The sequence below is a fragment of the Phodopus roborovskii genome, unplaced genomic scaffold (genome assembly GCF_943737965.1).
Source record: "Phodopus roborovskii unplaced genomic scaffold, PHOROB, whole genome shotgun sequence".
Taxonomy (NCBI): domain Eukaryota; kingdom Metazoa; phylum Chordata; class Mammalia; order Rodentia; family Cricetidae; genus Phodopus; species Phodopus roborovskii.
The window spans coordinates 76,775-98,907 of NW_026125781.1; the positions used below are offsets into that span (position 1 = coordinate 76,775).

Here is a 22,133-nt window from a genome sequence, read left to right on the forward strand (position 1 = left end):
TCAGTTTTGTGCTCTCTGTAGCTTTGAATACCAACAGATAACATTGCTAGACATACATTACCTTTAAAAAGAGTTATTTTAGCTCATTTCTCTCTCTCTCTCTCTCTCTCTAATTAATTAATCGATTGATTGTTGATTCAACAGGGTTTCTCTGTGTAACAGCCCTGGCTGTCCTGGAATTCACTCTATGTATTAGGTTGTCCTTGAACCCACAGAGATCCACCTGCCTTTGCTTCCCAAGTGCTGGGATAAAAGATGTGTGCCACCACCTCCAACCTAGATCATTATTCTTAATTCCTAGGATTAGATGAGTTAGTTAAATGGTTCACTGATATCTAGAGTTTGGTCTTAGCTACTATGAATGCCTATGTATGTGTTTTGAGAATGTTTCAGATTTCCTCACAGTGACAGTATTGGGAACAGGTCAAAATACATGTGAGTGATAAATGAGAAAAACAGACCACCAATGAGCTGACCATGTGTTGTACCCTTTTCCACTGCTGACATAATTATTAATAGTGTTATCTTTCATTCTGAACTGTCTTGGTTTTAATGATAAAGTATATCTTCATGCTATGTATTTGATTGATTTATACAAAATGAAAAAAAAGGAACTTAATATTTCAAACTGATACTAACAAATAAATTTATCACTGACCAAGTGACAATTTAAAAAATTTGCTTATTTACATAAATTTTATACACAGGAAAGCCATTTATAGAAGATGTTTATTGGAAGACATTGTTCCTTAATAGTGTTGGGAATATATTTTGTCTTTAGTAATCATCAGTTATTAGCCTCTTCATTCTATTAGTTCTTCTTAAATCAACTTAGTTAATATATAGCTTTTTATAGTTATTTAGACAGGAATTATTTCTACAGGTCATTGCCTTTTACTATATGATATTTGATATTATATGATATGATATTCATACTATATTATTTACAATAATAATATCTGGTTACTTTGGAGGAAATTTACTCCATGCTATCCAACCCATTTTTACAGACACTTGTCTGCCTAATCATACTTAATCTTGGCAGGAAAGAAATGATACAAGGATGGCTCCAGAACAAGGAGGGGAATCAGGACTTTAAGAAAGTGATCTAGCTGGCTGGAAAGATTGCTCAGTGGTCAAGAGCACATGCTGCTCTTGCAGAGAACACAGGCTCAGTTCCTAACACCAACATGGCAGTTCACCATCCTTAGCTCCAGTTGTAGAGGATCTTAAGTCCATAGGTACCAAACTTGAATGTGGTACATATACATAACATGGGCAAAACTCATAAACATAAAATTAATGTTAATGAGGGTTATGCCTAATAATGATAATGATACTAATAATGTTAATTATAATATAGGTGCTACTTTTGGAATACCTTCATGTTTTAGGCACTGTGTTAAAGCTTTTCATTTTAATTTTAGGCTTTATAACAGCTTCTGTATGGAAGGTATGCAGATTGGGAAAATGAGGTTTACTGAGGTAGTCATTGTTTCAAGGCAGTGCAGCTAGTAAGGCAGCACTTAAACCTGGGTCCCTTTGGCTCTAGACCCCATGATCCTTTCACTCTGCCATGTTGTCTTTTTAATGTGTTGGGTATAATAGAACAAGATATTCCTATACTTTCTAGGTTAAGAGAACTTTTAAAAAAAGACTAATTGCACAAGGGTGAGGGATCCTGAGAGCTGTAGTAAGTTGAGAGGTGGGCCAGTTGGTTCTGATACGCAAGGCAGTAGTTGGAAGCTACTGAGGGCTTTATAGAAAGTCAGAATGGAAATTAAAAAGAACTTACCAAGTATTAATTTAGGATACAGAAGTGAGGTATGGAAAATGAGTTTATTTGAATGGTGTTTTGAGTTAGAACAAAAATAATAAGATAAAAAAACGTATGATTGGGATAACAGTACTGAACTGCGTGTTGAGACAGGATAACTTAACAGATTTACTGGGTCCTTTTCATTATTACTACCACAGTCAAAAACCTTAATCAGGTCAGGTAACTAAGAGGATTGGAACTCTGCATGCCTGATCTTAAGGACCTTAGCGGAGCTCTGTGACAACTGGGAACCCCTGGATACACATCAATTATGTCTTGGAGAAAACACCATTCAAAGTTGAGATTAGCTGGGCTTGAGGGCACACACTTCTAGTCCTAGCACTCTGAAAGCAGAGGAAGGTGGATCTTTGTGAGCTTTAGGTCAGCCTGAACTACAGAGTGAGTTCCAAAATTGCCAGACCTGCATTGTGAGACTCTGTCACAGAAAAAACTTGAGATTATACTATAAGTTCAGTTGCATTAATTACATCCTAAATTTATTTTGTGTTATTTTTTTCTTTGTGCATTGGGGAATAAAACCTAAGAACCTCATGGATGACTAGGCAACTGCTCCTCCTACCACTAAGCCACACCCACAGCCCCTAAAATTTCTTGAACGTACTTGGGCTAACTTTATGCTACAGTGGCTAGGATATGGGCAAATGGCAATTGTCCAAAAAGGAAGAATGAAAATCCAGGAAAATGTTTGTCAATAAGTGTTGTTTTTGATGATAAATCTCCTTCTCTTGATTCTTGATGTTGACAGTAGAAAGTCAACTGAAGCAAAACGGTGGTAAAGTGTTATTTTGGAAGACCCACTTAGAGGCTAACAGTTATTATTTCACCAAGACTGATGCCCTTTCTTATTGTGCTTTCTCAATTACCAACTGACTTTACAAATATTCTAGCCTGTAATTCTAAGCACTTGGGCGATAGAAACAAGAGGTCCAGAAATTTAATGTCATCTATGCTATCTAGTGAATTTGGGGTCAGCCACAGCTGCAAGAGTCCCTGTCTCAGAAAGTAAACTAATTTAATCAGTTAAAGCAACAACTCCAAAATCAGCCTTTGTGTAATCTTGCTAATCCTATTTGAAATTTTTGATGTTTGGTGTTTTGCGTTCATTGTTTTATTTCTTCCGCACCTTAGATCTAAACTTGGATAAATTTTCTGAATGATTTACTAAAATTGAAGGAAGTCTCTTTTTAAAAATATTTTGTAGGAATAAAATGCAAATATTGAGTACAATTTTATTTAGTGACTAGAATTGTCCAAAATTGGATTTTAAATATACCTTTTAATACGGACTTTTCTTAGACTTGATGTTAGACTTCATTAGTGACTTTTTAGGCTTAGGAGATATTTTTGTCCCAGTACTAGGGAAACTGAGAAAAGAGAATTTTACTGTGACTTGAAGGGCAGCCTGAACTTCATAACACATTGAAGGCAAATCTATGCTACATAATAAGACCTCTTTGTAAAAACGAAAAAAAAAAAAAAAAAAAAAACAAAGCAAGGCTGAGAAGATGACTTAGTGGGTAAAGCACTTGGCTACAAGCATGAGGATCAGAGCTTGGATCTGCAGCACCCACAAAAAAGCAGAGTAAGGCCAGGCGTGGTGGTACATGCCTCTGTCCCAGCACTAGGGAGGTAGAGGCAGGTAGGTCTTTGAGTTTGGAGCCACCTGGTGTTATTTGGCGAAGCCTTGTCTTTAAAAACAGGGAAGGGGGCAGTGTGGTGACTTGCCTGTAATCCCAGTTCATGGGAGGCCGAGACAGGGGATCTTTTGAGTAACCTGGCTAGTTAGATTAGCTAAATTGGCAAACTCTGGCTTCATTGAGAAACCCTGCTTCAATAAGGTGGAGAGCAATTGAGGAAGACGCCGTCCTTTGATCTCCATAAGTATGTACACTTGTGTATATGTTTTCACTCAAAACGGGGGTTGGGACCAACCCCCAACAACAAAACTGGCTCTTTTCCTTTTATCTTTTTGCTGTTGTTATGACACAACATCTTACCATTTAGTCCAGACTAGTCTTGAACTCATGATCCTTCTGCTTCAGCCTTCTGAAGGCTGAGATTACTGTTGTGTACCACCAAGCCCAGTTAAATTAGAAGAATTTTTTTGTTGTTGTTGTCCCCTACTTCACCCAGGCCGTTCAGGAATGAGTCTCTGTCTTAGCACCTCTAACAAGTGGTTATTTAAACTTTGTTAGAATTTTTTCCTTTTTGGAAATAGTATTTTTATTTCTGAAATTTTGTTTTCAGTGTTTGTGATACAAACTTACTATTTTATGGATATATGTTGTTATAGGTGATAGGGTCAGTCATCAGTATTAAGAGAAATTAAAGTGTTTCTATATGTATGAAGGACATATTGCTGCAGTTTATAATTTTTCCAGATTCAGAAAGAGGTATTTTTAATGAAGTATATTTATTTTTGAGTCAAGGTATTTCTGTATAGCCTGGGCTGACCAGGACCTCATAGTGCAGAGTAGACTGGCCTTGAACTTGTGATGTTCATGTTTTTGTCACATGGGTACTGAAATTACAGGTGTATACTACCATGCTTAGCTTGGAAATAGGCATTTTTAACTGTGAATTGATGGGAGATGTCATTCTGTAAATATGTTTCTCTTATTGGTTAATGAATAAAGCACTGTTGGCCAATCTCTTATTGGTTAATGAATAAAGCACTGTTGGTGAATCTTTGAGTAATAGAGAGTATAGAAAAATGAAACTTGTATCTCTTTTCTTCTGTCATTATAGATATTGAGACAAATTGTTTAGAAGAAAAAAGCAAGAGAGACTATTTTACACAACTGGTATTAGCATGTTTGGTAAGTTTTTAAATATACTTTCCCTTTCTGAATTTTGCATTCAATAAATGTAATCCCAGTTAATCATGTTAAATGGAGGAAGATAGTGATGTTCCATTGACTTCATGATAAGATGAAATTTAGATCTTGGAAATGGTTGTTTTGTGAAATTACGTACGCAATTTCTGTGAAATCATATTTCTGAATTCTTAGTCTATACATATAAAAGCCCTCAGTGATATTTCTGACCTAGTGAGTTCCCAATATAGAAAAAGGTAAGCAACTGTATAGTAAGTAGTTCTTAAACTGAATCTTTGTAAACTCTTTATTAGGCAGGGACAAAAAGATGGAGGTAATTTAAAAAAATAATACAAGTTGGGCTGTGGATGTGGTTTAGTTGATAAAATACTTGCCTAGCATACATGAAACCCTTGGTTGTATCTTATTAAGCGGGCATGGTGTACACTCTCAGCACTTGGGAGGTGGAGGCTTGAGAAGCAGAAATTCAAGATCATCCTTAACTACATAGTGAGTTCAAAGACAGCCTGGGACACATGGAACACTGTCTTTAAACAGACAACAACACTGCCCTCCCCCCCAAATAAGAGTCGTAATTGTCTAGTGAGCCACTTTATGCTTATAAAATTAGAATCAAGGAAAAATACCATTACTGGACTTGGAAGAATGTTCTTGTCTTTGTTTATTATTTTTTGTCTTGCAGTAGAAAATAATAGAATGATGAAAATTAGGTGAAAATTGAGTTTGGCAGGCTCAATGTAATGAAATTTTATCTGTAGTTCTTACTCTGTACTCTGTAAGCGGTGTATAGCAAACATATAGTTTGCTATATATTTTATATTTCAGTATTTGGAGAGTCATTTTTGTTGAATTGAAATTCTTGTCTTTATAAAAGATACTACTACTTTGTATTCTTACATTGGAAAGAGTATTTTGAATATATTTAAGATTGTGGGTACATAGTTGGAATGCTAAATAATAAATGGTCTTTAATATCTTTTAATACAGTATTTAGTTTCTGACACAGTTTTGAAGGAACGTTTGGATCCAGAAACTTTGGAGTCATTAGGGCTAATCAAACAGTCACAGCAGTTCAATCAAAAGTCAGTTAAAATCAAGACAAAACTCTTGTAAGTATATTACAAGTACCTGAATGTTTATTTCTCATTTTGAATAGTAGAGGTTTTTTTTAAGGCCCTTTCAAGGCTATTTTTTTTTTGTTTCTGGATATTTTTCTTTTTTTCTAAAACACTTAAATTACTGCGTTTCAGTGAGCTATTCCTGTGTTAACTTTGTCCATATGTGAATCTGAGATAACATTAAATTCTTTTTAAGAAGACTTATTTTCAATGGTGTGTGTGTATGAGAGAGAGAGAGAGAGAGAGAGAGAGAGAGAGAGAGAGAGAGAGAGAGAGAGAGAGAGAGACACAGAGACAGGCAGAGAGTGAGTGATGGGGACATATGTGGGTGTGTTAAGATGTTTCAGAGACCAGAGGTATTGGATTGCCCCCTGGAACTGGAGTTATAGGGAAGTTGTGAGCTGCCTGATACAGGTGCTGTGAGTTGAACTCAAGTCCTCTGGAAGAGTAGCAAGTACTTTTAAATGGCTGAGCTACTTCTCCAGATCCATATTTTTTTGTTATTACCATTAAATATTTACAACCATGGCTAGATTCAGAACATACTCATAATCAGTAGTGGAAATATTGGTATGTTGGTGAGTTCCCTTATTAGCTAAAATTGCTTTTTATAATAAAAGATACACAAAAGTTAAACTGTAATAGCCATTCTCATGATTGTTTTAAATTAGTGATATTCAGTGAGAGTACAAGCTTGGTAACTGAAATTAATTTTATCCCTTTCTGATTTCAGTTATAAGCAGCAAAAATTCAATTTATTAAGAGAAGAGAATGAAGGTTATGCCAAGCTGATTGCTGAATTGGGACAAGATTTATCTGGAAATATTACTAGCGATTTAATATTAGAAAATATCAAATCTTTAATAGGTAAGCCTTACATATATCTATATACTATGTATTATTAAGATAAGCTTTATTTTTAACTTTTGGAAGATATCTATAAAAACAAAATGAATCATCCTCAGCTATTTTCTCAAGAAACAAAAGAAGAAGAACCTGGAATTATATAGCTTTTATTTTTAGTATTTATAAAATTTATTATGATCTTTATGAAAAAAGTTTTGGTCATGGTTACCTGTGTGTGTATTAGTTCCCATATTCTTTCTAACACTTTTGTCTATTAGTTTTAACTATTTCTTAGGCATTTTTTTTATAGAAGATAGAAAATAAGTAAAAAAAAAACTTTAGTAAATGTTTGGAGAACTCTTGAAACCTGGTGATATATAGTTCTTTTGAATTTGGTTTTATAAATTATCATGTATGAGGGGCTTTAAAACACATTTTTATTTCTGAAAATAGGATGTTGGGAGAATATAGCAGAAAAATGCTTTTCCTAGTTTTTAAATAGCATTTCTGTCATATTGCTTTTGTACTGGGCATTTGAAGAAACTAGCTGACATTTATAGATAGGAATCCCTTTTTTCTATGTTTGGCAAGAATTCTTAATATTATTTGTTAGGTGGTCTTCTATCTAGTGAATATTTTGAAGTTGTGCAAAAATCATGTTTTGTGATCCCCAGAAGGAACATTATTTCCTGCCTCATTGGTTATAACTTTGCTGCCACTTACCCATAGGTTTTTTTTTTAATCTGTTTTAGAAGATTATATCTGACTAAGAACACAAGTTGGTTGAGTTCTTATTCCCTTCTTCTACTGCTTTCTGTAGCCATTCAAATAAAGCTGTATTTATTTCAGTCTTCTTTTATCTTTGGCTTGGTTTTTAGTGATTCCAAGTGTACAAGCTAAAGCTGCATTCAATTTAAATTGACCTTTTTCTTTGAGGTCAGCTTCTGGTAGATGATCTAGTTTCTTTTCTACTTCTATCCTATGGTGATTGAAGATCAGATGAGTGAGCCTCTAGCTTTGAAGGACGCTTGTTGTATTCTGCGGTCTTAAATGTATCAGTGACCTGTTTTTAAAACTCCTCTAGTACAGGCTGCATTTTTTCTGCAGATGCCCCTTCATCTAGCTTGGGAAGCTTGTTATACTGCCATACTGTACTTTTTCTCTTCCTTGTGCTGTGTCATGACCTTACTTGAGATAGTGTTGTGGAAACCCCTCCAGTGTTTGCTCTCACTTTATCTCTTCTTAAGTGCATGTCTTTTTCCCCCCTGTTTATGTTTTTTTTTCTTTCTGGGTTTTTACCTTTTCTCTGTCTTTGTTAGACAGATTTTCTTGAAGGTGTACTTTTATGTAACTAGAAAATGTTCACTTCTTTTTTTTTTTAAACTTTGCTCTACTAGAAGTTATTATCTTTGCAGATCAATGTGCCATCATCTCCTCTTTAGGCTCATGATCCACATGGATACTCCAGAAGTATAAATAATTTTATTTCTTGGTCTGCATTTATTCTAATTCATCTGGCATCCTGTAAAGCATGGTGGACCAGATGTACTCAGATACCACCTTCTCAAGGCTTCCCTGGCCACTGCCACTTAGCATTCCTTATTTTGGGGGGGTTATTTTTCTTCTCAGCATTTACCACTGTAGTTGATCCTGTGTTTTCACAGGTTGAAAATATTCATGGAAGAACCCGCTACAAGTATTTATATTTATTAGTTATTACAATGATCTTTATGTGATTTAAATTAAGAGCGTATATATTGATTATATGCTTATCTTGTTCCATTTTATGTAAGAGACTGTAGCATCTGTTGATTTTGGCATCCTTAAGGCAGTCTTGGAACAAACTTTAGTCATTGGGTTTATGATTCTACCATCAGTTGAGTGTATACTTTGTGAGGATAATTTTATTTTACTTTACTTTATATTTTAATTTTACATATCAATTCCAGTTTTATCTCCTTCTCCTCATCTGGCTCCTGCCACCTTTACCTCACCCCCCCCCCCTTTTTGCCTCTTAGAGAGGCTAAGTCCTCCTGTGGACTTAGGGAAGTCAGTGAAGTCTGTCCCATCACCACGTTGAGGCAGGACCAGGGCCCTTCCTGCTGTGACTAGGCTGAGCAAGGTATCTCTCCATAGAGAATGGGCTCCAAAAAAGCCAGTTCGTGTACTAGGGATAGATCCTGGACATACTGCCAGTGGCCTCATAAACTGCAATGCACCCATTGTCACCTGCGTAGCACTACTGCTGTCAATCCCTAGTAGGTGAGCTCTCACTAGCTTGGATGAGGGCAGTGTCTTTTGTTTGGTTTATTTAGTGTAACCAATTCTTAGGGCTTGGTAGGTGCTAAATAAACGAGTGGAAATTCATTAAATCTTCCCCATTTCTTGTGGTGTTTATAGTGATTATTAGCTTCTTTTGTTTGATATGGAGACATTTAGAAAGCTTAGCTCCTTGACTCTGTTGCTTTATGGCTTGATGACCTTTTGTTCCTATAGTTGTTTGAGAAATATACTTTTCATTGATGTAGAAATTGATGTTAAGGATTTAACGTCATTGTTCAAATTAATTGTATTCACTTTCAATGCTACTCCATTTAGGTCTTATCTCATCTAACCAAAACACTTCACCTGCACAGCATCCTGTTGTTAGGATATCTTTGGATAGGTTTCTCCATGTTCATTTCCACTGATATATCTTAATGCATAGTCTAGTTAGGTCATACTTCATGCAAAACTATCTTAGGTGGGATCTCCATTAGCCATTGAGAAAAACAAATACCTAGTTTGGAAGGTATATATGTTGGGTACACTTATATTCAGGAACTTTGTCTGATCCAGAGACTCTTATTTATCATCCTTTAAAATTCTGGCAAATGAAAGTATGTAACTGTTTAGCCTGTGCTGTTCACTATGTAAGCAATCATAGAAGCAGAACTGCTGGTGTTGCATGGTGTTGATTACTATCTAAAGGCTGACAGTAAATGTGAAAAACTTATTAAGTAGGGATGAAAAATTGTTATTAGCTCACTAATACATAGATCCTCTCAAGTGAATTTTCTCCAAGGGGACAGATAACAGTGTATATTTTATTAATGAGAGGAAAAAGGGGGTGGGCTAAACTATTATTATATAACTGGATACCCTACAAACCCAAAACATTATTTTCAATATATTTGGGTGTGTGAGTGTGTGTGTGTGTGTATCAAAATCACTGTAAGGTATTCTTTCTTTTCATCTAAGTCAGTGTTCAGTAAACATTTTTTTCCTTCTTCCATTTTCTTTTCTGTTTTGTTTTTGACATAGAGTTTTGCATGTAAACTCAGACTGGCCTGGGGCTCTTGATTCTCTTGCCTCAACTTCCTAAGTGGCAAGGTGTTCCAGCCAACAGCTTCAGGCTTGCCCAAGATGCCTCGGGGGTACATGCAGGTCCCCACAGTTGTGCAGGATCTGTTTGGCTTAGGATCTAAAGCTTATTACCCACCATAATTAGAACTGAGGACTTTCATTTAAACGTGTTTTTAAATTTTTGTTAGGTTAGTATATGAAGTGATGAGTTTCATTAGGATATTCTCTCTCTTGTTCTCTTTCTCTCTTGTCTCTCCCTCCCATCTCATTATGTTCTGTTCTTATTCAGCACCTATTATCCCTTAAGAGACCTCTTGCTGATCCTCAGTAGTCCTTCTATTTGGCTTCATGACATATGAATTCCATTATCCTTCTCTCAAGAGCTCTTCCTCTCTTATGTCCCCTTTCTACTTTCATCCTACAGAGAAGTGGGGACAAGAGGCAGTTAAGCATTTAACTCTAGACTTCTCATTTAAAAGAAACCATATTTAATTTGTCTTTCTGAATCTGCTTCACTTAATATAATGATAATTTTTGTCATTCATTTTCTTGCAAATGTCATCTTTTATTATTTTCTTTATGGTTGGTAAAATCTCGTGTATGTCTACTGCACTAAAAAAATTGTAAATGGTTTCATTTCTTGCTTACTATGAATAGTATAGCTATAAACATGGATGTGCATGTATGTTTGTAGTATATTGAATGTAGTGTCTCTTATCTACCTAGGTGTAATATTGCTGGACCTTGTAGCAGTTCTTTTAAGCAACTTCCACACTGTCTTCCATGGTGACTGAACCAGTTTTCCTTCCTGTCAGCAATGAATAAGCATTTCCCATATCTTCAACAATGTTGTTAATCAGTTATTTTTTGGGTGAGAGGCATTCTGACAGTGCAGTGATCTTTCAAAGCAGTTTTTGTTGTATTTTCTGGATGATTAAGGAGATTGAATACTTTCTCAAGCATTTACCATTTGCACTTCTTTTTAGAACTGTTCATTAGCCTGTTTGCTGATGGTGTGATTTTGGGAGGGGGGTTGGTAGATTATTTTTAATTGTTATAGTTTTAATTTAGTATTCTATTTATTAATGATTCATCTGATAAGTAGTTGGTAAAGTTTTTCCTCACTTCTATAGAATACCTATTCACTATGGTGTTCATTTAATTTGCTGTGTAGGATAGTTTAAATTTCATATACTTCTATTTGTCAATTCTAAGGATTATTTCCTGTGCCATTAGAGTCATTTTCAGAAAGTATTTTTTCCCTCTTTGAATTTAATAAATTTATTTATTTTACATCCTGACATCCTCCCCTCTATCCTCTCTTCCTACCACCCACTCCCCCCATCTACCCCTCCACTGTGTCAGCTCAGAAAAGTGTAGGCCTCCTATGGTAATCAACAAAGCATGGCATATTAAGCTTCCATAAGACCAAGAACATCCTTCTATATTTAGGCTGGGCAAGGCAATCCAGCATGAGGAATATAGTCTCAAGAGCCAGACAGCACCAGGGATAGCCCCTGCTCCCATTAGCAAGAGTCCCACAAATAGACTAAGCTGCACATAACTGTCACATGCGCAGAGGGCCTAGGTCTGTCCCATGCAGGCTCTGTGGTTTTTGGTTCAGACTCTGAGTTCCCATGAACCAGGCTAGCCATTTCTGTGGATTTTCCTTTGATGTACCCAAGCCACCTGGCTCCTACAAACAATCCCTCCTCCCTCTCCTCAACAGGACTCCTTGAGCTTGGTCCAGTGTTGGACCATGAGTCTCTGAATCTGGATGAAGACTTTCTGATGACAGTGGGGGAAGTTACCAAGTCGATCACAAGGGATGGCCAGTTCAGGCTATGTATCCACTGCTGCCAGGACTCTTAGCTGGGACCATCCTTGTATACTCAATGGGAGTTTCCCTTTCATCAAACTTCTACCTGACCTGGAAATCACCCTGTACTTTTCTAGTCATCTCTCTCAGCATTCCAATCTCCCCCATCTCTTCCTTACAACCCAACCCTCAAGTTCCTTTGTACCCGCTCCCAGTCTACCCAGGAGATCTCTTCTATTCCCACTTCCTTGGGAGATTCAGTTGTCTTTCTTTGAGCCCTCATTGTTACCTAGCGTCTCTGTTGCTATTGATTGTATTGTGATTATCCTTTACATTGTAGTTAATAACGTGTGAGTGAGTTTGTTTTTCTGGGTCTGGATTACCATACTCAGGATGATTTTTTTTCTAGTTCCACCCATTAGTTTTCAAATTTCTTGCCATTGTTTTTAATAGCTGAGTAATACTCCATTGTGTAAATGTACTATATTTTCTTTATTCATTGTTTGGTTGAGGGGCATCTAGGTTGTGTCCAGGTTCTGCCTATTACAAATAGAGGTGCTATGAACATAGTTGAGCAAGTGTCCTTGTGGTATGATTGAGCATCCTTTGGGTATATGCCCTAGAGTGATATTGCTGGGTCTGGAGATATATGGATTCCCAATCTTCTGAGAAACCACCATATTGATATTTTTTTCTATAGTGGCTGTACAAGTTTTCATTTCCACCAGAAATGGACGAGTGTTCTTCTTACTCCTCATCTTCTCCAGCATAATCTGTCATTTGTTTTTGATCTTAGCCATTCTGATAGGTGTTGGATGTACTCTCAGAGTTGTTTAGATTTGCTTTTCCCTGATGGCTGAGGATGATGAACATTTATTTTTTAAAATTTACATTTTTTAAACATAGTAATCCCAGTTCCCCCTCACTCCTCCCTTCCTGCTACCTTCTCCTCATCGCACCCCCTTTGGTTTCTTAGAGAGGGTAAGACCTCCCATGGAGAGTGAACAAGCATGTCCACACTCTTATCTTATATCCTAGTTCCCTCTCCCGCCCATCCTCTCAGGCCCCCACCAATCCCCCATCCCATCCCCCATCCACTCTCCAGGGAGGGTGAGGCCTCCCATGGGGGATCATCAAAGTCTGTCACATTATTTGGGGCAGGACCTAGGTACTCCCCTATGTATGTAAGCTGATAGAATAACCCTCCATAGGGAATGGGCTCTCAAAGCCCATTTGTACACTAGGGATAAATACTGGTTCCACTGCCAGAATCCCCATAGACTGCCTAAGCCTCCCAATGACACCCACGATCAGGGGGCCTGGTTTGGTCCTAAGCTGGTTCCTTGGCTGTCAGACTGGGGTCCATGAGCTCCTACATGCTCAGGTCAGCTGTTTCTTTGGTTTTCTTCAACATGATCTTGATCCCTTTGCTTTTCACTCCTCCATCTACAACTGTATTCCAGGAGTTCAGCTCAGTGTGGATCTCTGCTTCTGCTTCTGCTTCCATCGGCTACTGGGTAAAGGCTCTATTATGGCATTTAAGGTAGTCATTAGTCTCATTATAGTGAAAGGGCATTTAAGGTAGCCTCTCCACTACTGCTTAGATTTCTAGTTGGGGTCATTCTTGTATATCTCTGGACATTTCCCTAGTGCCAGATGTCTCTTCAAACCCATAATGGCTCCCTCTTCTTGCTTGCATCTAGTTGCATTTGCTATAATCTACTTAGTATCTGTCTTTGGATAAAAACTCCGGTTACTTTCAGTGCGTTTCTTTAGTGGTCATTCTTTCTAAGGTGTGAAAATTTAAGGATAGAAGAGGCAGTCTCTTAATTGTGTACTATAAGCTTGTGACACCTAGCAGACAGCTATGTAATTTAAATGGAGGAATGAGTTCATGGTTGTTTCAGGTCTGTTATTTCTTTAATTTTTTAACCCACATGGTTCTCTTCCAGGATGGTTTTCTATCCCTCCAAAGACCTAAAGACATCACTGCCCCTAAATGTATTTGTGTGTTGTTTAATGTAACTGGTGTTTGAGAGCTGGGCTTATGATTTCTCTGAAGATCACATGTCTGTTGATACTTAGGAAAGACAAAAGCCTTTCTAAGATGCTTAAACACAAGAGTGCCTATGTTCTACCACAGCTGTCATTTGAAAAAAAAAATCTTTGAATATTGAAGCTTGCTGGTTGTTTAGAGTTTCACTATATAAGAAATAGGCCCTTATGTAAAACCCTACAGATTAATAAAACTTATTTTAACCCTTCAGTGTGGATACTTTAAACTAGTACAGTAACTGGACATAACCCATTCCTCTGGTTATTTCTCTTTTCATCTACAACATATGTAGACTTGAATAATGTTCCTGAAAAGATTCTTCTCTTAAGGAGGGGACACAAACTTTGAAAATAAGCTGTTAAATGTGGTTTTAACTTACTATACATTCTCATGGTTGATGAATTTACTAGAAGTGTCATGTAACCTCTTTTGAACTTATATGTATCTCATCTGTTTCAGGATGCTTTAATCTGGATCCCAATAGAGTTTTGGATGTAATTTTAGAAGTGTTTGAATGCAGGCCAGAACACGATGACTTCTTTATATCTTTATTAGAATCTTACATGAGCATGTGTGAACCGCAAACACTGTGTCATATTCTTGGGTTCAAATTCAAGTTTTACCAGGTAAAAATGTGTATATATGTATAGGTTAACTTCATAGTTTTCTGTGTTTTATTTTTCATTTTCACTGTATTTGCTAGTTTCAGCTCAAACAAATAGCTGAAGTGATAGAGAAATGGAAAGCTAATTATATGTTATGACATATATGATTATATTAATGATTATATTATATGACTTATTAACAGTTTAAATGATCTGATGAGAAAGTCTGGAGAAAAGCAGTATTAAAGTTTGCCTTAGGAGAAACAGGGTCTGATAACCCTTGAAGGATGAGTAATAGCATATTGAGACTCTTCTATGCAGAAATTGTTATGCTAAAGCATGAGGGCGACTTTGGTGGATTCCATGGCAGATGAAGGTGACTGAGTCATGTAAACTGGGATTTAAAGGACAGTGAATGATTCAAGTCAGGTATTTCAGGACAGATTATCACTAGGTTCAGTAAACTTTTATGAGTTTGTTTTGAGGTCAAACTTGGATCATTATTTATTTTTATTGAAAATATTTTAACTAAATAGTCATTTATGTGCACATATTTAGAATCAAGAAACTTGCTAAGTTGAAGACTTATCTATTGTAAAAATTATAGCAAAACAGGATATTTTTAAACCAATACAAATTAGTTTGGTTATGGTCATAATATTCATCTCACGTATGGAAAAAGTATTTAAATCCTTACAGAAGTTTGATTTCGGTGTTGTAAAAAAAATCATAAAAAATACTGTCACGTACATGCAGAGGGCCTGGGTCTGTCTGTCCCGTGCAGGCTGTTTTCTTGTACTCATCTGAGGATGTTTTAGGATGCTGGCAAATCTTTGTTCCACTACTATTCAGATGTTTGATTGTAAACCAGAGAATATTGATTATTGGGAGATAAAGGGTTTTTGTTGTACTTTATACACTAAGAAAGTTTTCTTCTTTCAGGAACCAAGTGGTGAGACTCCTTCATCTTTATACAGGGTTGCAGCAGTGCTTCTGCAATTTAATCTCATTGATTTAGATGATCTTTATGTACACGTAAGTCCAGTGGTTTGTTATTTGCTTCTGCTTCCCAGGGGTGGGAATAGACAACTATGTAGCACTCAGTGTTGGCTGCCAGGTTTTTTTTTTTTTTTTTTGAAGCTATGTAATACATTATTGCTTGTCTACCCTAAACACTTAGTGGATTCTCTTCCTTGACCAACTATGGAAATTAAATTCCTCTTAGTCACCCTTAGAGCTTTCAAGATTCAATCATCCCCAGTGCTTAGCTCATGGGGAGAAAGGTCAAGCACTAAGCAATGTAGTGTTAAGCTTTATTTTACATGTGACTTGTAGGAAATAGGGGATTGCCTAGATGTAGATAGTTCTAGGTAAAACTCCTGTGTTTTGGTTTTTCTTTTTTTTTTTTCTTTTTTTTTTTTTTAACTTTTAGTATATTAAAATTTCATTGTGTTTACTGTGTAATAATTGACCACTATTGGGAATTATTGTTGAGTCTAGTATCTAGAAGTGTTTATTATGGCTGTGACAGATGACTTCTAGTTCATCAAGAGTTGAGCTGCCAGTTTGGGAAGCTGAAGTTTTCAGTGTAATCTTTCATTAGTTTCTGCTTTGGAATATCTGTTGACTTAAAGTAGTCCACATTTGTAGTATTGGCTGCCTTTGAAATCACATGATAATTTCCTTCCTATTTGTATACTATGGCTAGAGAGTTGAATAAAAAGATTGTCTGTACTTGGAAAAGTCACATTGTGGCAAGGGAGGAAAAAACTGCCTTGTATGTAAATGTAGTCTGTGGTGTGAGCTCATGGTAGATAGTGATCCCACTCATCTGTGGGTGGGATGGTTATTGGAAAACTTTCTAAATTAGTGAGGTTGTACTAGGATCATAGAAGAGTAGATATTTTACAGGATGAAGTGTTAGACATAAATAGGTAAATTAAGTGAGTTTAAAAGCTAGAGATTCGAGAGCATTGGAGTTACCTGTGTAAGGAGACACCTGGAACTTGAGAGTGTTTGGAGGTGATATGTGAGAGTAATGAGGATGCAGAAGTGTTTGGAGGTGATATGTGAGAGTAATGAGGATGCAGAAGTGTTTGGAGGTGATATGTGAGAGTAATGAGGATGCAGAAGCAGGTGGGAACCAAACCATTGGAAGGCTCCTGTCTGCATGTAGTGGGTAGTTTGGATTTTTCTCTTGGGATGAGAGAACTGTTCAGGATTTAAAGAAAAGTGATACACAAACTGAAACTATGGAATATTAGTTAGAAGAGGAAGTATTGGAAGGTCTACAAAATAGATCTGAAATGATAATGGAATTAAATACTCATTTACCAAGTTAGTAATAAATACAAATACTATGTTGCCACCTTAAGACAATATGGGTTGACAGATTGGATTCATATGCCAGTGTAGAGTTCTATGTGAGGCACAGCTAAAGCCCTGTCATTAGGAAATATAAGTGAGCCATGCATGTGTTGTGGCTTATGTCTATAATCTCAGTATTTGGGACAGTGGCAGGAGTTTGAGGCCAGCCTGGTTTACATAGCAAGTTCCAGGGAAATGAGAGCTATGCAGAGACACCTCCCCTCAAACAAACAAGCAGGCAAGCAACAAAAAGATAATACTGGCGGTAAATTAGTGAGGGTTTTGTAGTTAGAAGAGACTTTCTGCTAATAGATCATTTAAGCTAGTGGTTCTCAACCTTCCTAATGCTGCAACTCTTTAATACAGCTCCTCATGTTGTGGTGACCCCCCAATTGTAAAATTATTTTGTTTCTACTTCATAACTGTAATCTTTCTACTGTTATAAATCATAATGTAAATATTTTCTGATGGTCTTGGTTACCCCTGTGAGAGGGTCATTTCACCCCCCGCCAAGTGATTGAGACCCATATGTCCCCTATGTTGAGATCTGTTCATTTAAGGGTTTATGGGTACCTCCACGTAAGACTGCTTTATGGAGCTTATTCAGAGTCTTGGGTTTAAACCTCAACACTACGAAACAAATAAAAAAGTAAAAGACCAGAGAGTGTTAGTGATACTCTATAAGAAGATAAAATCATTCTAACTTTATATGCACGAAATCAACATAGTCTTCAAGTGCACAGAACTGGAAAGTTGAGATAAATAAAAGCATTGCATACCATCAATCTGTTAGTTACAGTCGTGCAGATAAAAGACGAGAACCTATATTAAGCATAGAAATCAAGAAACATATGTTTGCCCTTCAGAATGAAGAAAAGTTACTTGTCTCTTTGGATATGTCTATATATAGCAAATTGATTGGTTTTCCCTTTTCTTTGATTAATGGGATGAAGCATACAGTGTTTACTATCCTTTTAATAATGTTCACTGACATTAGCCATAAATATTGAAATGGATTGTGCATTTTTACAGGGATAGAAACATTTATGTTGTAGCTCACTATATATATTTTATAGAAATTAAGTAATATTTTTGGCTGTGTTTTCATTTGCATGAGGTTTCTTATGAAATCCTCCACATGTACTATGTGTCTGGATTGAGACAATCAAGCCTTCACAATAGAGGGTTGACAAGATATTACTTTCTTTTTTGTATTGGATCTAGAAACTAGTTAATAGTTTTTGTAATTGAAAATAAGAACATTCAAGTCTCCCCTTTTGATATATATAATACATCATTATTTTGGAGTTTGGCTTTTAATGGGACAATACATAATTTTTCTTTGTTTGGTTTTACTGAAGTCCAAACACAGGTTCTAGTCATGCTGTATGAGCTTTGTTCTCTACCATTGAGCACCTTCCTCCTGATATTTTTCAATAGAATAGGTACATATTTTAGGTATATTTATAAATTCAGCGGTAAACATCTCTGTAGTGTGAATTTAGGACCTTAAGTGTACCAAAGATGCAAAACATTTATTGCTATGTGACTTTAAGATGTGTATAATATTTAGGTACTAACCTTTTAAAATTATCAGATAATAAGTAAGACGTACTTGGAAGGAAGGCATAGATATGAATAAGCTAAAGTTCTTATGCATAGATTTTCTAATTGGACAATAGTATTTGCTTTTTATATGTGTAAGCTATTTTATTAATCCTTATGAAATTTTCATGATCTATTTTTAGCTTCTACCAGCTGATAATTGCATTATGGATGAATACAAACGAGAAATTGTGGAAGCTAAGCAAATTGTAAGAAAACTCACAATGGTTGTATTGTCTACTGAGAAACTCGATGAACGAGACAAAGAAAAGGACAAAGATGACGAAAAAGTAGAGAAGGTACATTAGTTAGTCTAGTAAAATTTACATTGCATAGAATCACAAAATTTAATTTCTCATGATTAATCACCTTATGGAAGTATAATTTCTTTTTGATTATGTTGAAATTTGATTTGGGTAATACTCTTGGATATTAATATGAATGGTACCTTTACAAAGAAAGCTGCTCTTTTTGTTGTGTAAATTTCAAATTTAAAAAAATAAATCTCAAAAAAAATTTTTTTTTTTTTGCTTTGTATATATTACTCTTCAGATCCCAACGGGGTTCTCAAAGATGAATGAATTCTGGTGTCTCCTGCTATGTAGCATTAAGTCAAAGTTAATTCCAAAATTTATAAATCATAATGCCTATGTTTGTGCTAAGTGGAAAAATAAAACAAACAAACAAAAAAAAACCCAAGGAAAAAAGGTCCTATTTTTTTTTTCAAGTCACTGAAAATTCAAGCAAGTGTTAAATTTCCCAGATAGTGCAACTTTTTTGGTATACATTATTTTGATATTTAGCTGAAGTTTTAAAGAGAAATATCTGTATTCCAAGAGTCATTGTTATGCTTATTCACTTTTAGCCACCTGACAACCAAAAACTTGGTTTGTTGGAAGCCTTGTTAAAGATCGGTGATTGGCAACATGCACAGAGCATTATGGATCAGATGCCTCCGTACTATGCAGCTTCACATAAACTAATAGCTCTAGCTATTTGCAAGCTCATTCACATAACTGTTGAGCCTCTCTACCGAAGGTATGTTACTCTACACTAAGTGCTAATCTATAAATAATTTTGGATTACTGAAAAAGATCTATGTATGTCTGTCTTCTTTCTCTTTAAATCTTGCATGTCTATTACTATATTTCCTCAAAATGTAAGAACTAATTCACATGGCATGTCTGTCATGTTTACATGAGTTTTCTTCTAATGTCCTGGTGTTCTAGAATATGTGTTACAATGTAATATGGAAATTATAAGTTAAGCTTCTTGGGCCTTTTTGCATTTATTGAGAGTGAAAATACCTTTTTTCTGTTTTTAAACTTTCCTTCTTGGGAGGCAGAAAGTCCCCCTTTTTATTAACCTTAGGGAAGTATTTCTCTATTCTGGGGTTAATGGCTCTGAGTGAAGCCATTAGCAGTCAGTCAGGTTGGTGTTTGGGAAATTTAACTAGCACAGATGTGTCGACTAGTCCTATAGATGTCAGCCTGTATTTGTAGGGAACTTAGGAGCAGTATTGGTAGCAGCTCTGGATTCAGTCTCATGGATCAGGCCTCTCAAATGCCCCAGCCTGCTGACTTATGTGTAGCTACTAGCTTCTGCTTTCCTTGTGCCCTGGGTTGTAGACAGTGCAGGTTTCTTCTCAGAGATTGACCCCATGTGACCTCAAGGTGAGATACCTGCTCAGTGTGTGAGAACTCTGAGCATGCTGTCCTTTCTAGTACTCTACTTTGATTGTACGTTCATTATCTTACCTACTACCACTTCCTCATACTCAGTGTAGTAGAGCCCAGATTGAGAAATGTTTGGTTTCATCTTGTCATACATCTGAGGTCCATCCCTTACTCTTCATTCTTATCACCATTTGAACGCATGTTAAATGTTACTTGAGAGCTACATTCAGACTTCCTTTATTTAAGTTGCTATTTTGAAATAGTCTTTCTGAGCTTTACTTCATACTTGTTGAATTTGTTTTTATTTTTTATTTTTTGCCACTTGAGAATTACTTACTATAATAAAATTAGTGGTGATTAGAATAGATATAAGAACAAGAAAATGATTGTGTTAAGATATTGGGGATTAATAGTGCATAGATTTCTAAATCTTGCTTCTTTTTTGTAGAGTTGGTGTTCCAAAAGGTGCTAAAGGCTCACCCATTAGTGCTTTGCAAAACAAGAGAGCACCAAAGCAAGTAGAGACCTTTGAAGATTTGAGGAGGGATGTTTTCAACATGTTCTGTTACCTTGGCCCTCACCTTTCTCACGATCCCATTTTATTTGCAAAAGTCGTGCGCATAGGCAAGTCATTTATGAAGGAGGTCAGTAAGATTTTTCTACTTAGTAGAAAATTAAGATTTGAAATGAAAATGTTCTGAATATATTTGTTTTGACGAGTATTCCTAAAAGCAAAAACAAAGTGAACATGATTTAAGGAAAAGTGTGTTGTACTCAGTTTATGCAGAGTCCATTGTGTCCCCGTTGTGACTGTGTGGATATGTTTTAAAAGCCCATATCTAGGTAGATGATTCCTCAATACCTGCCTTAGGGGAATCCATATTGTGAATTGTGTTATAACTAGCACTTCCTTACTATTCTTTCCCCTTACCTGTTTCCTTATGTTTTCCTTCATGTACTTTTGAATCATTACTATTAGTTGCTTGGAGTCTTTCCAACCTCAAACTACTCAGGGCTCTTATTTCTGTTTTTACTTAGTTTTGGTGACAGGATTGGACTTGGTGTTTTGTGTTTTACGAATGTACTCTACTGTGGTGTTGTGTTCCCAGCTCACCATTTTTTTCTGTTTTTTGAGTTTAAATTTTTTTAATTCTTTTTTTTATTTATTTAATTTAATATTTTACTTGTCGATCCCAGTTCCCCCCTCCTTCCGTCCCTCCCTCCCTTCCTCTCTCCCTCCTACCTTCTCTGCCCTCTCACATGCACTCTGAACACCCTTCCCTCTCCTCCCATCCCCCCACCCCAATTCCACATGTAGGGGAATGCCATCCAGGTGGGGTCATGTAGATCTGACAGGTCATTTGAAATAGGGACTAGGCCTTCTCTCCTGTCTCTAGGTTAAGGCAGTATCCCTCCATGGAGGATGTGTTCGCAAGGTCCTTTTGTGCACCAGGGATACATCCTGGTTCCACTGTCTGAGGTCCCTTAGACTGCTCAGACCTTCTGGCTGAGACCCATATTCAGGGGGTCTGAGTCAATCCATGCTGGCTTCCCAGCTATCAGTCTGGGGCCTGTTAGTTCCTCCTTGTTTAGGTCAGCTGTCTCTATGTGTTTCTGCAACCTGGTCTTGTCCTCTCCATCTGCATCTGGGTTCTAGTTTGACTCAGTGTTTAGGTATGGGTGTTTGCTCCTATTTCCAACAGGTATTAGGTGAGGGCTCCATAGATAAGTTATTTGTTGATCTCACTATCCGGGAAGGGGATTTATGGTAGCCTTTCCACGGAAGCTCAAATTGTTAGTTGGCGGCAGTCTTGTAGGTCTCTAGACCTTTCTTTAGGTTCAGTTTTCACTTCAAACCAATATTGGCTCTCTCTTTTATGTTCTCTCTCTCTGTCTCTCTCTTCTATTCCTACCTTGACTCAATCTTCCTAGTTGCACGTGCTTTCCTCTCCTCCCCTTCACTTTCTCCTACTTCTCTTTCCAATCACTGCCCCCCCCCCCCCCCCGGTGCTCTGGGTG

The 22,133-nt window shown here is 36.6% G+C and overlaps 1 protein-coding gene across 3 annotated transcripts in view; it reads left to right on the plus strand.

The window, feature by feature from the left end:
* Positions 1 to 22,133, plus strand: part of Thoc2 (THO complex subunit 2) — a 103,930-nt gene that overhangs the window by 25,600 nt on the left and 56,197 nt on the right. For all 3 annotated transcript variants that reach the window (XM_051178642.1, XM_051178643.1, XM_051178644.1), the window contains exons 5-12: positions 4,589 to 4,659; positions 5,665 to 5,786; positions 6,529 to 6,662; positions 14,321 to 14,487; positions 15,409 to 15,501; positions 18,582 to 18,737; positions 19,304 to 19,476; positions 20,563 to 20,758. In XM_051178642.1, the coding sequence (XP_051034599.1) occupies positions 4,589 to 4,659; positions 5,665 to 5,786; positions 6,529 to 6,662; positions 14,321 to 14,487; positions 15,409 to 15,501; positions 18,582 to 18,737; positions 19,304 to 19,476; positions 20,563 to 20,758 (1,112 nt within the window). The remainder of the gene's footprint in view (positions 1 to 4,588; positions 4,660 to 5,664; positions 5,787 to 6,528; positions 6,663 to 14,320; positions 14,488 to 15,408; positions 15,502 to 18,581; positions 18,738 to 19,303; positions 19,477 to 20,562; positions 20,759 to 22,133) is intronic.